The 15,421-nt window shown below is 42.5% G+C and overlaps 1 protein-coding gene across 1 annotated transcript in view; it reads right to left on the bottom strand.

Annotated features, from left to right (window-relative positions):
- si:dkey-22o22.2 (neural-cadherin) overlaps nt 1-5,948 on the bottom strand; it is a 201,663-nt gene extending 195,715 nt beyond the window's left edge. Inside the window, exon 1 of the mRNA XM_046043950.1 lies at nt 4,501-5,948. Coding sequence (XP_045899906.1) covers nt 4,501-5,479 — 979 coding nt within the window. The 5' untranslated portion in view covers nt 5,480-5,948. The remainder of the gene's footprint in view (nt 1-4,500) is intronic.
- Between the last annotated feature and the right edge of the window lie 9,473 nt (nt 5,949-15,421).

Genomic DNA, 15,421 nt, shown 5'->3' with positions numbered 1-15,421 from the left:
CATTTAATTCCTCTTGCACAAAACTGAAATAGGCTACTATGAAACAGTTTATTCATTTCAAACAGTATAAAAATGATCAAATAATATCAAATATACGTCATTCATTTGATCTAGCTCCGACAGACGGCTTAAGCACTTTTATTTTGAAGGCAGCAATGTAACGAGAACAACACGGTGCAGGGTGAGAGAAGTTAGCAGACAGAGAGTGATGGACTTCACATGACAGGATTCACAACACGGATTCATTTTTATGAAAAGCTGTTTTGATTCTTTTGATCGGTGGACCCTTACAGACTAACAGGAGTCAGCACTTTTCCCCCCCATCTCTTGTACCTACACCGGTTACACAAGTAAATCTATAAGAATTAGACTTTGGGGCTCATTGTTTCTGTAAATTGAACGATTGAATTTTGGAGAATCTAACCAATCTAACGATGTTCAGCATGTCCATATTGACATATTGATTATACGTTTAAACATTAATATTTGTATTAATGATCTAAGCGGCTTAGAAGCAGCTAAAGCAGGCGACCCTGCCGGGTTTAAGAGGTTTTATACATCAAAAGAACTTCTATAAAAACCAGACCAAGCGTTTAATAGAGTTTATTTGTCAGAATTTGTGTTCCCACACCAGGCCAGGAAATTTGGGAAATTTAAGTTTTACAGTATGTAAATGTACTGTATGTAAAGTAAACGCCTTTTCTAAAATTCTTTCAACAGCATTTATTTTATTAAATGATTGTGAAGTATAAGTGTGGTCCAGGGGAGGCTGTGTCTTTACATTAGTTTCTTTAGTGATTCAAGTATTTTTATTTTGCATGTGTTTACATTTATCTGACACTTTTATCCAAAGCAACTTACAATTGCTATACATGTCAGAGGTCACACACCTCTGGAGCAACTAGGGGTTAAGTGTCTTGCTCAGGGACACAGTGGTGGATTGAACCCGGGTGTCCCACACCAAAGGCATGTGTCTTATCCATTGCGCCATTGTCACCCCAGGTTTAATGGTTCATAGTTTAATGTTTAATAGTTAATAATAGAAGAGACATGCAGGTAAAAAGGTTTTAATTATATTATATATAAATAAAATCTGACTCAAATCAGCTTTAACTATTTATTTCACTTTTCTTCACAGCGACCATCATGCAGCAAGTTCCTGCACTAGTTTTCACAGAGGGAAACATTCTGAATATTAATAAGAGAGAAGTGAATGTTCTGGGGATGAGACTCAATCAAAGTGAGTGGAGGAAGATCTGACAGAGACACGGCGACTCAGCAGGTTCAGACGTGAACTGATGTTGAGTCTCAGATTTAGTGGAGCGACTCTGCTCGGACGGTTTAAACTACAGAGAGAATCTCTGAAACCGCTGCTGCTCAGACCTCGTTGCCACAGATCAAAATCACAACCACCGCCGACGAAAGACAGGTCGCCTCAATCAGCCGGCCAGTTTACAGCACGATCACCGCCGTGTCGACCAAAATCACACACCCACACTCCACAGCCACAAAACAGAGCTCTGCAGTCTGTTTTAACACAAACAAAGCTTCCTGTTGGAGGCTCTGGGCCTGTTTCGGTCCATGTGTTTCAGACCTGGGAGGGCTCCAGGTGAGCAAACACAACTAATTTCTCCAAATAAACAGCAGAGATACAGTTTGGATTGACTGATTAGCCAGATCTGACCAGAACACCAAGCCACCACTGCCGCCGTCCAGATGTGAAGGAGTTTAGGCTCTTGGTCAAACATTTACTTTGGGTGTGGGGGTGGGGGTGGGGTAAGGGGGTGCAGGGAGGTCGAGCACTACGGCATCTGGATGTCGTTTCATCCTGTCAAACAACTCTGAGCTGCAGTGACACTGATTCACAGTTTAAAACAGTTTCATAGCAGCCTGGTTCAATACTGATTGTAAATCTTTCTAAGAGTTTGTTGACCTGAATCTCCAGGCGGCCCGTCCGGTTCAGTCAGTACCAAACTTTTTAGGGTGGGTAGGTTCCCACTGACAGATGAGTATTTTAAAAGCTGTGTTTGGGTGAGTTTAGTCAAGTGTGAAAGGGTTGGTACACCTAAATTTCAACTAAAACACATGGTGGTCTGGTGGTCTCTCTTTTGTGATATAGTGGGATAATGAATAGAATTTAGTTTGTGGTGCCCACAGCAATAAAACACGATCAAGAATTACCGTTCCTGTTAGCCTAGATAATCAAAATAAAAGTTTCTCCAATATGGACGATTAATCCCCTTCTATCAGGGAGAAAACCATTTTACTAACACAACTTGGATGCATAAAGGAATTCCAACTCTTCAAGATATTAATGAGGCAAGCACTATCCTTGATTTTTAAGAACTGATATCTCGTTATATTGATAAACACTTTTCTTCTAGGATGCCTGTACATTATAGGATCCTTTTTAAGATTCTTTTATTTGCTTTTAAATGTCTAAATGGTCTTGCCCCACCCTACATCTCTGAGCTGCTACACCCCTATAGGCCCACCCATTCTCTCAGGTCAGCCGATCAACCGCTCCTAAGTGTGCCCAAAACAAAGCGCAAGCTCAAAGGGGACCGAGCTTTTGCTGTAGCAGCCCCTAAGCTGTGGAACTATAAATACATTTTCTATAAATAAATTTTGATTGATTGATGGATAGCGACATCAGCTTGTAAAGCCTACGGGGTTCCATAAAGGGAAAGTAAGAAAATATTTATTTGTCTTTTTGTAGTTTGTTTGAACTAATCCTTTAAATAATCAGCCCCATGATCTCTTGTCATTTTACTGTGATTACTGCAAACAAATGTGATGTAAGAAATTTAAGAAGCTTTTCTAAAAACAAATCTTTTTGGTGGGGTTACAGTGACCAAAGTTGAGAATTCACCTGGAATCAGAATGTGGTGATGTGTTGCAGAGAGTTAGGATAAGGAGTGAAAGAGGGTGATTTGCCCTGAATTCAGCCTGCCAGGCAGAGCTTTCCTAAAGTCAAGCTTTGTCAACATCTGTTTATCTAAAAAGATACATTTCTCTGTTAGTTCATATCACTTTTTCAGTCCCCTAGATGGTCCTGTTAGGTTTTCTAGTGGACTAAAGCAGCAATAGATTTTATTATTCTAGTACCAAAAAGTTCTCCCATCTGCAATATCAATACTTGGTGTCTGTGTATCGATACAGTATTGCCATGGCAAATTTCACGATACTATGCTGTATCGATTTTTCCCCCCACCCCTACTAAATACGGGCAAATACTGAAGATTTTGATTGTTTTTGAACACAAAAACTGTGGCTGGATTGTTGTGATTGTTTTGGCAGGCACTGACAAACAATCTATTTTGTGGTTTAAGCATGAGGACTTGTTGAGTGGACTTTATTAATCCAAACAGGAAACTGCAGCATCACAGCAGCAAAGCAAACACTCCATTTTATTGTGTGTGTGGAGTGTGTGTGTGTGTGTTTTAAGGGTATATAGAAAGTCAAATCTGTGTGTGAAGAGAGTTGAGGTGTGTTTACTCTGCTCACCTCACACACTAAACTATCAGTTCTGTTTGTCCTTTAACAACCTGGTGGCAACACAGGCACTCTGTCTCTCTCTCTCTCTTTCTCTCTCTCTCACATACAAACACACACACACACACTTGGCAATGATGTGAGGAGTGTTGCATGGAATGAATGAAAGAGTGGAAAGTAGCGGAGACAGTTGAGGTCGATTCAAACTCTGCTGGAAACAAGCCAACACAGACCCATGCACACACCCCAATGACTAAAGGCACTCAGTCCTTAAATTAAACTTCTGCAATAAACTGCTGCTGTTGGACAGACTCTGTAGACAAGCAATACCTGCCCTAAAGGGCTTCCCACTGTTTCTGCATGTTGTAGTCTGTTCACTACAAGTCATACTTTACATTAGCTACTACTGACCTTTGACCCCACCACTTACAAATTCTTGGTGAAGGCCCTGGCCAAATTATGTAAAAAATATCAGAGCCAGAGGATATAACCCAAGCAGTTAAACTTTTCAACACATTTCCTTCTGGTTTAGCTGCACAATCTGTCTTTCTTCCCATTTAAACCTTAAAGTCCATCAATGATACCAAACCAGGATGTAAAACATTCTGCTGGCTGTCTAGTTTTAAAGCAGACAGGGACATTTAAGATGACAGAAGATGATGGGTTCATTCTAAGAGTTGCTAACACCTCCTGTCTTCTGATAGGATACAGATGACTTGATGCATCTTGGATATGTTTAAAAATCGCAGATCAAAAAAAATCACTTCCAAATACAGAAACACGAGTCTACTGCACTGATTAAACTTTATCTAACGTTGCTTTAAACAGGCTAGTTAAAGATTACCAAACTGAGAGGTATTTTCCAGCTTCATCAATTATCCAACAACTTGTAAAACCTGGTTGATGCAGCAGCGTCACCAGAGTCTCCGGCCATCATCCCACCTCTGCAGGTAAACACCGTCTCCTTTGCGCTTTTACGCACGAAAAGAAAATAAAGCTTCTTACCTCGGAGGTTCTGGATCTTCACCACCACCTCGGCGGGCTCTCCCAGGCTGCGCGCCAGGTACAGGCGCCCCGAGTCCCGCTCGATCTGGACCGGCGAGTCGGCATCGGAGATCACCTCGAACCTCCGCTGCTCGAACCTCTGGTCCGGCACCGTAAACACTAGGTCCCCGACTCTGACGTGGTCCGGGACGGTCACGGTATAGGTCAGCTCTTCGGACAGAGCCCGGGGCCTCCGCCGCGCTCTGCTGGAACGGCGGACGTTGATGCGCAGGAAAACCGGCTCACCTGTCAGCGACACATCTCCGCCGTCATTTACGTAAATGCGCAGAGTCACCTGGCTGACACCAAGGAGGGACCCGACCAGCATCACCTGCCCGGTTTGTGGAACCACGTGGAGCAGGTGAGACTCCGGTGAGGCGTAAAAAGTGACCCGTCCGTTCCTCTCCGCGTCGCCGTCCTTCGCGTCAAAGCGGACCAGGTCGGTACCGAGCGGAGTCAGTTCGTGCACTTCGACCGTCTGGTTCCCGCTGGTGAACTGGGGGATGTTGTCGTTCTTGTCCGACACTTCGACCTGGACGGCGGCAGGTCTTCTCAAACACTGCGGCAGCTCCACCGTCAACTGGTACATGGCTATAAACTCCCGGTCCAGAGCTTTGGCGGAGACCAAACCTAGATGCCCCCGGTGATCCCGGTGCCCGCGGTAGCGAACGAGCCTAAAATCCGACGCGTAATTCCCCATCAGACTGGCATTCAGGTCCGCGCCGGGGCAGCCGCTGGCTCCGAGCTGCAGTACCACCCCGTCCACCGGTGTCCCAGCCGGGGAGTTCTCAGCTATTTGTCCGAAGTAGCGCGCTGGATGCCCGAGCTGCGCGGACAGACACACCGGTGAGGCATGAAGCAGCAGCAGCAGCAGCAGCAGCGGGAGCAGGTGGTAGAGGAGGCTGTGCAGAAGAACCGCTCCGGTTACAGCTTTGGTCATGTTTCCATCAAACCCGTTGCAGTTGGAGAAGACAGCAAAGTGTCCACAAGAGCGGACCGGGTCTCTCAGCGATCCACTTTCACTGGATTTTAAAATAAATATTTTCTTCGCGAGACAGAGCAAAGTTCCTGACGCAGGACACCACGGTGATTTGCGTGCGTCTCTAATTAACTGCTAAATCCGTTTTGGTGAGTGAAGGGAAGAGCTGAAAGTCCAGTGAGTGCTGAAAGGGAAAATATCAGTAACAGCACGAAGCCGATGTTACTCTCCAGTTAATTATTAATCAATCAAAATACTTTTACGCACAAGTAAAAGAATAGCAGTCTTCTCCGTTGCTCCTGGTAAAAATGAAGCAACATCAGTAGAAGTGATAGCAAAACATAATATTCATACTATATTTCTCTCAGGTCAGTTTTTTTTTCTCGTACTGATGATGTTGATGATGCGCCAAGTTGCTCCAGTGTGAGGAGCGTCTCCACCGGAGGATGTCTCAGACTGACGGGCACAGAGACACCCAGCAGACTCCATGTGGCCCCGCCGGTACCGCCCAGCCAGGGGGAGAGAGACCAATCACGTAGCAGGAACAGGTCTGACTGACAGGCTGTAGCACCCGCCCACTGACATGCTGAGTCAGGGGATGGAGAGAGAGGGAGGGAAGGAGGTTTGGAGGTGACAAGCAGAAAGGGTTTGTAGGTAACTAAACCATTTCACATCATCATCTGATCATCTGTCAGGTAGTTTACACAACACAGCAGGTAGAGGTGCAGACCACCAAACCTGCAGGCTTAGATCTTTCAGTGGCTACTAAATATTCTATAAGTCATGTCACATTTATTTCTTCTAATGCAACAGGAAAACGTAATTTGTAACAAAACTTTTGGTAGAAATAAATAAAGATGTGTGTTTAGGGTGGTGTTAATGCAGCTTTGTATGAAATGAAGGAAGAAAAAAGTGGCTTAGTGTGTTCCAGTAACTGTTAACCCTTTCATGGAAAAATTTCGTATTTTATGGGTTTCGCGCATGGTCGTGGCAAAATGGCTCTGTCGCGCCCCCTACAGAGCAGCCCCGGGACTAAGTTTCACCTGTGTGAACGAAATTTCTGTGGTACGTGTATCAAAAAAGCCGCCTGAAGCCATTGCCTAAACCCAATAGGAAGTGGGCCATTTGGGCAATTTTGCTCATTTTTGGCGATTTACACACTTTGTACTTTAACAAACTCCTCTTAGGGATTTAGTCCAATCGACTTGAAATTTTCGCTGTGCAGTCAAACCCATTTAAGATTAAAAGTTGTACAAACGGTTATTACCAGTCGACCAGTTTGCCCATGGCATGCTGTCAAAAATCGATGATTCGCCATGAAACAGGAAGTTGTTATAACTTCAGTCTACATGCTCACATCTATACTAAACTTTACATGTATGACCCTGAACACAGCAAGGCCTACATGCCAATACTCACTCAAAGTCATAGCGCCACCTGCTGGCAACAAGAAATGATTCATTTTACCCTGTAACACTACTCCTTGCAGGTTGCACACATCAACTTCAAAACTGTCCCAGAAAACCCATAACACCTCGATGAGGCCATGTTGTCAAACTTGTGAGTTTGCAGTTAACAGCCTGGTGTTGCCGCAAATTTCCATGCTTCGCCATGACACAGGACGTTGTTGTAACTTGACTGTACATGTTGACTGTGCAGTCTAAAACCATTGACGATTAAAAGTTGTACAAACGGTGAGTTTTTATGTAACGGCGTGCCCGTGGCGTCCAAAATCAATGATTCGCCATAAAACAGGAAGTTGTTGTAACTTCAGTGTACATGCTCACATCTCCACCAAACTTTGCGTGCCTGATAACAGTCACGCCCCGAACACATCTACACGCCATTATTCAGTTATAGTCGTAGCGCCAAGTGCTATGTAGTGCCACAAAGCGGACACAGGAAGTGATTAATAACACCTTTGTGCAGCGTGCAAAGCCCGTTGCAAATTCACTCACGCAGGCAGAGCTCCAGAATCTACAACGCAGCCGCCTCGCACCTCAGCGTGCTACACGTGTGAGGGCCTGCCCAACGCTGCTTGCAGCTTTAATGTATTGTTTTTTAAAAACTTTTAAACAAGTAAAAATTATGCTGCCTATACTTTTATATATATATTTTATTTTGAAATGTGTCTATTGCAGTGGACATCATGCATCAACACTATAAAAAGTGAAGAATATAGGTTTAAAAAACATTTACTAAGAGCAACCGGTATAAATGCAGATAAAGCTATTCAAGTGCAAATTCTTATTTTTTTTAATAAAACATACAAAATAAGGCTAATCCAAGCAGAATACATGTTATGAGTTGTAGTTTTTTTGCCATTGTTTCATGTGTCCTTCTATTTGCCTGTTTCTCTCGTTCCTCGTCCTTAGTAGTTTATGTCTTGTCTTTTACCTTAGCTCTTGGTCCTGTGTTTTAGTTCTTTGTCTTAGTTCCCAGTCCTGTGCCTTGGTTCATGTTTTGGTATTTACTTCAGGTTCCTTGTCTGCATTATTTTAGTTTAGTCTGGTCGTGTCTGAGTTAGTTTGTTTATTTCTAATCTGTTACATCTTGTGATATGGCCTGTGTTTAGTGTTCAGTAACCTGTGTTGTGTCTGTTACCCCTTTGCATGTCAGTCTCTCTGTTTTCCCCTGCTCTCTCTCTCTGCCTGCCTGTGTCTCCTTAGCCTCATGTCTGTCACCTGTGTTACTCCCGCCCTGCTCGTTAGTCCCTGGTGTATATATGTTTGGTGTTTCTCTTCAGTCTTTGTCTGGTCATTGTTGGTGTTACCTCCCTGTCAGTTGTGGCTTCAGTCTCCCAGTCTTGTCCAGTGTTTCATCTTGTTATTTTCTGCTCTTTGTGTTCTGGATTACCTGTGTTGGATTTTTGTTTCGTTTCTCATTTGGCTTTTTCTGGACTCAGCCACTCACTATGTAAGTGTGCTCGCTTTTTGTTTGTTAAATAAATCACCTTTTGAACCGTACCTTCTCTGCCTTGCGTCCTGTGTTTGGGTCCTCCAACCTGCTTCACCACACACGAATCCTAACAATACACCCTTTGGTGCCCACTGGAGAGGACAGATGCTTTTTCAGTTACAGAGCAAAATGTACAAGAAAAATATTGTTAAAATCTGGATAACAGTCTTTCTACTTCATATTTAGTTGAAATTTTTTTTTTCTGATAATAAAATGATCTATTCCTGCTGCATCTCGTCTTCCCTCAACTATTTAGAATTTTTATCTGAAAATGACAAAGAGGTACAAAGATAATAATCAAATGAAATTGTAGAAAAAACAAATGTGCAGTGCCAAAAAAAAGTAACTTGAGCCAAAAAGCAAGTTACTGATTATTGCATTATATTTCTATATGTCTCCAGAATGCAGGAAATGAAGTGTTTAATGTGTCAAATTTTCTGGGTGATGGATCCCCAGACTCAAATGTCTCAGCTTTGAATATTGTTTTCAAAATGCTGTTATTGCTATTATCTCATCATCTTTTGTAACCCCAATATTGTGCATCATCACATCTTGTGAGCCAAGTGTATCGTCACACCCCTAAACTGAGCCCTTATGTCCCCACCACTTTTCAACACAAAGGGATGCCCTTGGGTTTAAGTGAAGGGAAACTCCATTTCCAGCTGCAAATGAGCACATGAGGTGTACAACTTTTACTATAATGAATTGTACTCGTAGTTCTGTCTGTTGAGCAAGATTTACAGACCCCAACACAATAATTAGAAATAAAAATAAAGATTAATCACACAGTGGAAACAATGAGACAGTGTCGCATCAATAATCTCTGTGGCACCTGTCATCAGTCAAACGCTCTGATTGGTTCACTCTATTGTTCCCACCAGTCTGTTAACCTTTGACCTACATTGTTTAGACTGCAACATACTGTGGACATTAATACATCACTAACAAAAGCCGCCACAATAAATTTGTTTTTATTTGAAAAATCCAACATATTTCAATCAATGATCCTTTAAAGTTTAGATTCCCTTAAACATTCACTTCACCCAAATTACAAAAAACATATTTTCACACCTAGTGACATCTACGTAGCTTTGCATATAGTTTTAGTTTTATGTGTCCAGTTTCTGAGACAAGCAACTCTGGAGGTTTCCACCAGTGTTTTACAGGATTTTATTGAAAGAACTTTCTTGAGAACAAATGTCAAAAACAGTTCATTATGTAAGGTCTTTATAAACCACTGAAAATATAGTCACGGAGCTTATATTGCATTTCTGTCAATAGATCCTAATAGAAATATTTCACACTGGACCTTTAAGCCAAGCGTAGTTATTTGGACTCAAACCAAGATCTTTTCCTAAACCTAACCAAGTAGTTTTGTCGCCTAAACCCAACCAAAGCGTTTCACAACATTAACCACTAATTTTACTTTAAAGGTGTAACCAGACGTTGCATATTTATTCTTGCCAACTTAACCCACGGAGTCCTACACTAAAAGGCACCGAGGGCATTAAAAATAAACACTAAGTTGTTTTAACTAAGCCTCCGTATGTTACGAGCTGGGATGAGAACCGGTTGGGATATGAGCATTATTTCTGTTATACCTGCTGTGATTGATTCCCCTCATGCTCGCAGTGGGAATAGAACCTCAGAACCTGCTGCTGTTAATGCCTTGCTTTAAAAGTCTGCAGGACATTTAACGTTTCCTGTCTGCAGTAATGATGGCAGCCTGCAGCAGCGTCATTTATCAACGAGGATCTTTTCAATAAAAGAACAATTTTCTGAGATCAATATGTTTTTTCTCTCTCGGGGCTTCGAGGATTTAGAGAAGAAAGATCTTCATTCTTCAGAGAAAGCCTCTCTGTTAGAGATCACATCAGGCCTGTGTGTGGATCATTCAGGAAATCCCTCTGAAGTTTTCAAAAAAAGTATCTAGATTTTTGAAAACTTCAGTCTAAATAGAGAAATGGTCTGCACGTGTTTTGTTTTCAAGCACTTCATAGCTTTGATCACAGACTGGAGGAGGAGAGAAAGAGGAAGAAATGACGTGATAGGAAAACGACATGTAGAATTGATGAAATCACTTTAATGTCTGAGCAGAAAACTCCACTCCGCTTCTGCTTGTACACGTCTAGTTTTTTTTTTTTTTACTTTATGTCGAAGTATCTTAGATGTAGACACAAAAGTAAAGTACATTTTATTCTTAAAGATGTCAGCATTTAATCAGTTCATGGTTTCATTCATTTTTTTATTTGTCTTCTTTTGATTAAAACCAACAGAGGTTCTGGATAAAATCTGCCAATTTTCTTCACTCAAACTTTTCACGTTTCTGAACTGGACACATCAAGAAGGTTTGATGCAGCACTCATCTGTCTACCATCTGGTTCAACTTTTTTCTCCTCCGTGCAGCTTTTATGTTACATTTAAAAGGACGGAGGCCATTTTTCTAATCACCCAGAGACTTTTCTGACAGCATTCAACCCATGACCATTGTTACACACCAAAACTCAACATATTTAAACATTATTAACCCTTGATATTATTTACTCTTGATTATTGCACAAGACCTGGGAGCTGTGCCTGCTGTCTCTCGCCTTTTTCTGCAGAGCAGGAGAAGTGCCGCTTTGAAACATGGTCTTTTTCGCCATTTGGTGGCCGACCTGTAGGAGCTACACAGACATCCAGGGTATCAAATGAAAGGACTGCCCCATCACTGTGGGAGCTACAGGCCTGTAAAGCATGGGAGTGCTTTTGGTGACAGGAATGTTGATGAATATTCACTCTTTGTATCAATATTTCAATGTTATGTTAATTGGAACGTGGTTGTATGGACAAAAATAGTGTTTTAAAGAGAAATCCCAATAAAAGTCAACATGTAAACAGTAAATCCCAAAAATTATCTTGAACCTTTTAGTTTGTGCAATTCTTGAATGTCTTGGAGTAAAAACAAGATACAGAAACAGATGCAAAGAAGATTTGTCCCATGATTCAGTACTGGGTTTATTCTGCTGATCATGTGCGGCCCTCTTACTAACAGGAAGCAGTTCCATTTCATAAAAAGGTTGTTCTCTATCAGACGCGCTGGGCAGAACTTTGTCCCTGAAGTTATAAGAATCAACTTGACAGTTTTTGCTTTTGAAAATTAGACTCGGCCCTCCGCAGCTCGTGTAGCTGCGAGCTGCTGCTCCAGGCCTCAGTTTGCCCCCGCTGAGCGTCTCTGCAGTCCTGCACACAGGCGGCATGTTGGCTGCAGCCTCCAATCAATCGGTCACGCTGCACCATCGGGAAACATTCGGGAGGAGGAACTCAGTCCGGGTTGGGGAAAAAAGCCGTCACAGCCTCACTGTGTGGACCAGAAACGGGGACGTGTTCATTAATAAAAAAATTTGAGTGCCAGAATCTTCATCAGGGAGTCGTCATGCTGTTTCTTCAGCTGGCGGATAAAACATCACAGCAGCATGTTGAGTTTATGAATGACTGATGGAACGTGTCTGAGAAGGTAAATTCCTTTCACACCTGTGTTTTCATTAGTCGTGGCTGATTGGAGCTTTAGAGCGGGAGACGGTGAGCTGGCTGGTCTTCTGAAGAGACTTAATACGAAGAACAACCTGAACAGGTGTGATATTAAGCTGATGAACAATCAGGAGAGGACAGAGCTTTTCTAACCACAGGAAAGTTATTCTATATATGCATTTAAAAGACATCACACGATAAACCTTAATGCTTTATAGGCAATATGAGTGTTCTCTACTAACCCAACTTGAATTCTGCAACAAGCCTTTTTTGTGTGGACGGGCCGAACAGGACTTTCTACACACTCCTGCAAGCTGTTTCTTGGTTGCTGTTCCGTGAATGTTTCTGTGTAACCGAGCTACAGAAAAGTTTTGTATAAAGTGAACTAACTTTAGATTTGTTTGGTCCAGTAACTGCAGCGACTCACTCGAAGTGTCCTCACTCTCCAAAGTATCCTGAAAATTTTCTTCTCTTGAAGTCTGAAACTAATTGGTCCTCACAAAAATGGATGTACAAGAACACACACTCCATTTCATATCTGTTCCAGATTTCTCTCTCTGTTTGGGATCAATAAGCAGCAGCCGGTCACACTAACAGAACTGTGAGGCTCAGGAAACAGGTGTTTGTATGTGGAGAGACAACTCGTACCTACCTTTACAGTCCAAAACTGACACTACAGGGCTTCCCCCACTGCTTTGAACTATGATGCTAAAGGGATCCTAGTGTGTTACAAACTGACGCCTATGGGTCTTGACCATGTGTCCATATGTGACGAGTTGGGAGTGAGAACGGGTTGTAATAATATATATGTAACTTCTGCTTACACTTTCAAAATTAAACTAGTGGTTGATGTTGTTAAATGTCGCAGTTTGAATAGGATTAGGCAAAGGTCATGGTTTGGGTTAAAATGAGTGAATGAATCCAGTCTCCTGGGTGAAAGTCTGGTTTCTGGGTGCCTGTCCATACCTTCAACCTCCTTGGACTTTTCTGTTAAATATGTTAGGTCTACTTTTAGTGATGCTAAAGGCTGCCATGTGTGTTGATACCAGATGGCGAAGGACGTGACATAGCTGTAGGTATGTGAGGCCCAGGGAATGAGAACATCCTGATTATACTCCTGGCATGTAGAGAAGGCTTCGAAACACCATTAAGACAATAATGTAGGTGATGTATAAGCATATATATTATTTAAAAATATTATTGACAGTTAATAATTGACATTATAATAACAATAATGGTAATAATAATTTTTCTCCTGCATCCTTTGCACTCTGTTCATTGCACTATTGTCTCAATCAGTCTGTTTTTTTCATAGTGGGTATAGCCTATATGTGTTCTCTATACTGTAGCCTGTGTTTGATATTATTGTATTATTGTATAAGTAAGCACATCTTGAGCATTGTCCAGAGTCAAATTCCTCCTTTGTGTTCACATACCTGGCAATAAAGCTGATTCTGAAATGAATTATAAGATGTAAAAAAAAACAAAAACATTAATAAACTGAAAATGTAACAAATGTTGGGGAGCTTGAATTCATGACCTCAGTGTTCCTGACTAGAGCCCTTATTCAGCCAAGAGATCAACATGTCAAAACGGCAGCATGTTAACATAACTAGGGGCATGTGGGGAAGACGTTTTGTGACGAGAGGTGTTGTCTTTAAACCAGGTAAATCACAGACATTACTGGAAGCTGTACAGTATTTCAGCCACAATGCTCCATACCAGGCTCCGGCTCTGTTACACACTGCTGCTGTATGTCTTCACCCAGGGGCGGCTTGCCTAAATATACCCGTTGTTCCACATACACCTTGACAACCTGCGATCACACTGGGCTCATTTCATTATGCCGCATGATGAGATTTCACCACATGCAAACGAGTTTAATTAAGCCGAAACTTATTAGTCAGCGGAGTGTGAGCGAATGGATATGTAAATGTGCAGCCGCGCAGAGAAAAATCAGATCACATGTATAATAGGATGGAAGATAAAGAGGTTTAATAGCACGGCGGCGAGCTTGCAGCGTCATTACCCGCTAAATAAATGACGCCGTGTAAACACGATTACCTCCGAGCTCGTCTAGACGGGAGAGATGAGATCAGCAACAACTTAGGGATGAAAAAAAAAGTACAAATAAAATGTAAAAGATACAGTTTGTCAGAGACAAGTTTGCTTTTAACACTCATAAAGTTCAGGAACATCATCATTATCACGTCTCCTCTCCCTCTCCCTCCTCCCCTCCCTCTTCCTCTTCTTCTGCAGAGGGAAAAGAGTGACTGAGCTGTGATGAAAGAGTGGAGTGAGCAGTTTTGACAGGACATTCGACACCGTCAGCTCCGTCACACTGCTTCACTGTTGGCCTGAACTGCTGCAATTTGGCTTCAGACATCTGTCAAATACAGAGAGGGAGGGTGAGGAGGGGGAAGGGCAAGGGAGGTCAGAAGGTTGCTGGTTCAAATCCCAGACTGTAGGAGGAGAAAGTGAACTATTGAACATGTGGGTACAGCATGCACATGTTTATTTATTCTGTTGCGTCAGCTGAATATCAGCGAAGATATTTAATAGTTTAATAGTGTTTGTCTGCAAGTTTTTTCTCAGGCTGCGATCAAACACTGGACTTTTTCTCTAAGTTGGCCGTGATGTCCTCACGAGTTCACATTTGGCTCACACCAGGAAAAACTACTGCATGTGACAGCTGACAGGTTAAAACAGCAAAACACAGATAATCAGGTTCCTCTGGCTCCTCCTACTGCTCCTAATGAACAAAATAACCAATCAGAGCCAGCAGCAGTCTCTAAGCAGCCCCCTCTTCGTGCAGGCTCTCACTCGGTCAAGCTCAATATTTTCAGCTTGCAGCCTCACAAGATTTGCAAACACAATTTCTGGGAAACGACCCGCAGCAAAGAACGAACAGCGTATAGTGAAAAACACGGCTTGGCTCCAGACGGAGCTTCGGGCTCATTATGTTGAACGCCACAGCGCTCGTATTGATGAGTGGCAAAGATGTATGATGACAGACAGTGGGGAATAACTTTTGAAGGGGGGGCAGTGTTGTACTCATCCCGCTGTTAGACATCGTAGCTGCCTCTGAAGCCTGGGGCACTGCGCCCCGGGGCGCGAAGCGTCTAGCTTGGAAAACAAGTCGCACTGTGTGCAGCAGGAAATCAGACTGAGGTTATAATTATTATCGGCTGACATCTTTTATTAAAACAACGTGAGTTTGTTTGTGAGTAGAGAAAAGCGTAAACATCTCTTGGGACCGACGCAGAGAAGGGAGTTATGGGTAAATTTAGGTTATAGGAGCTTTGCCGTTAGGTTGGATGATGCATTACCATAGTGACTGTCATCAACAGAAACAGAGAAAAGAGTGTCAGTGTGAGTGCGTGTGTGTGTGTGTGTGTGTGTGTGTGTGTGTGTGTGTGTGGTTGGGCGGGGGTG

The sequence above is a fragment of the Micropterus dolomieu genome, linkage group LG03, assembly GCF_021292245.1.
Source record: "Micropterus dolomieu isolate WLL.071019.BEF.003 ecotype Adirondacks linkage group LG03, ASM2129224v1, whole genome shotgun sequence".
NCBI lineage: Eukaryota > Metazoa > Chordata > Actinopteri > Centrarchiformes > Centrarchidae > Micropterus > Micropterus dolomieu.
Note: the sequence above shows the minus strand (reverse complement) of the source record. Positions and strands in the feature narration are given on the sequence as shown.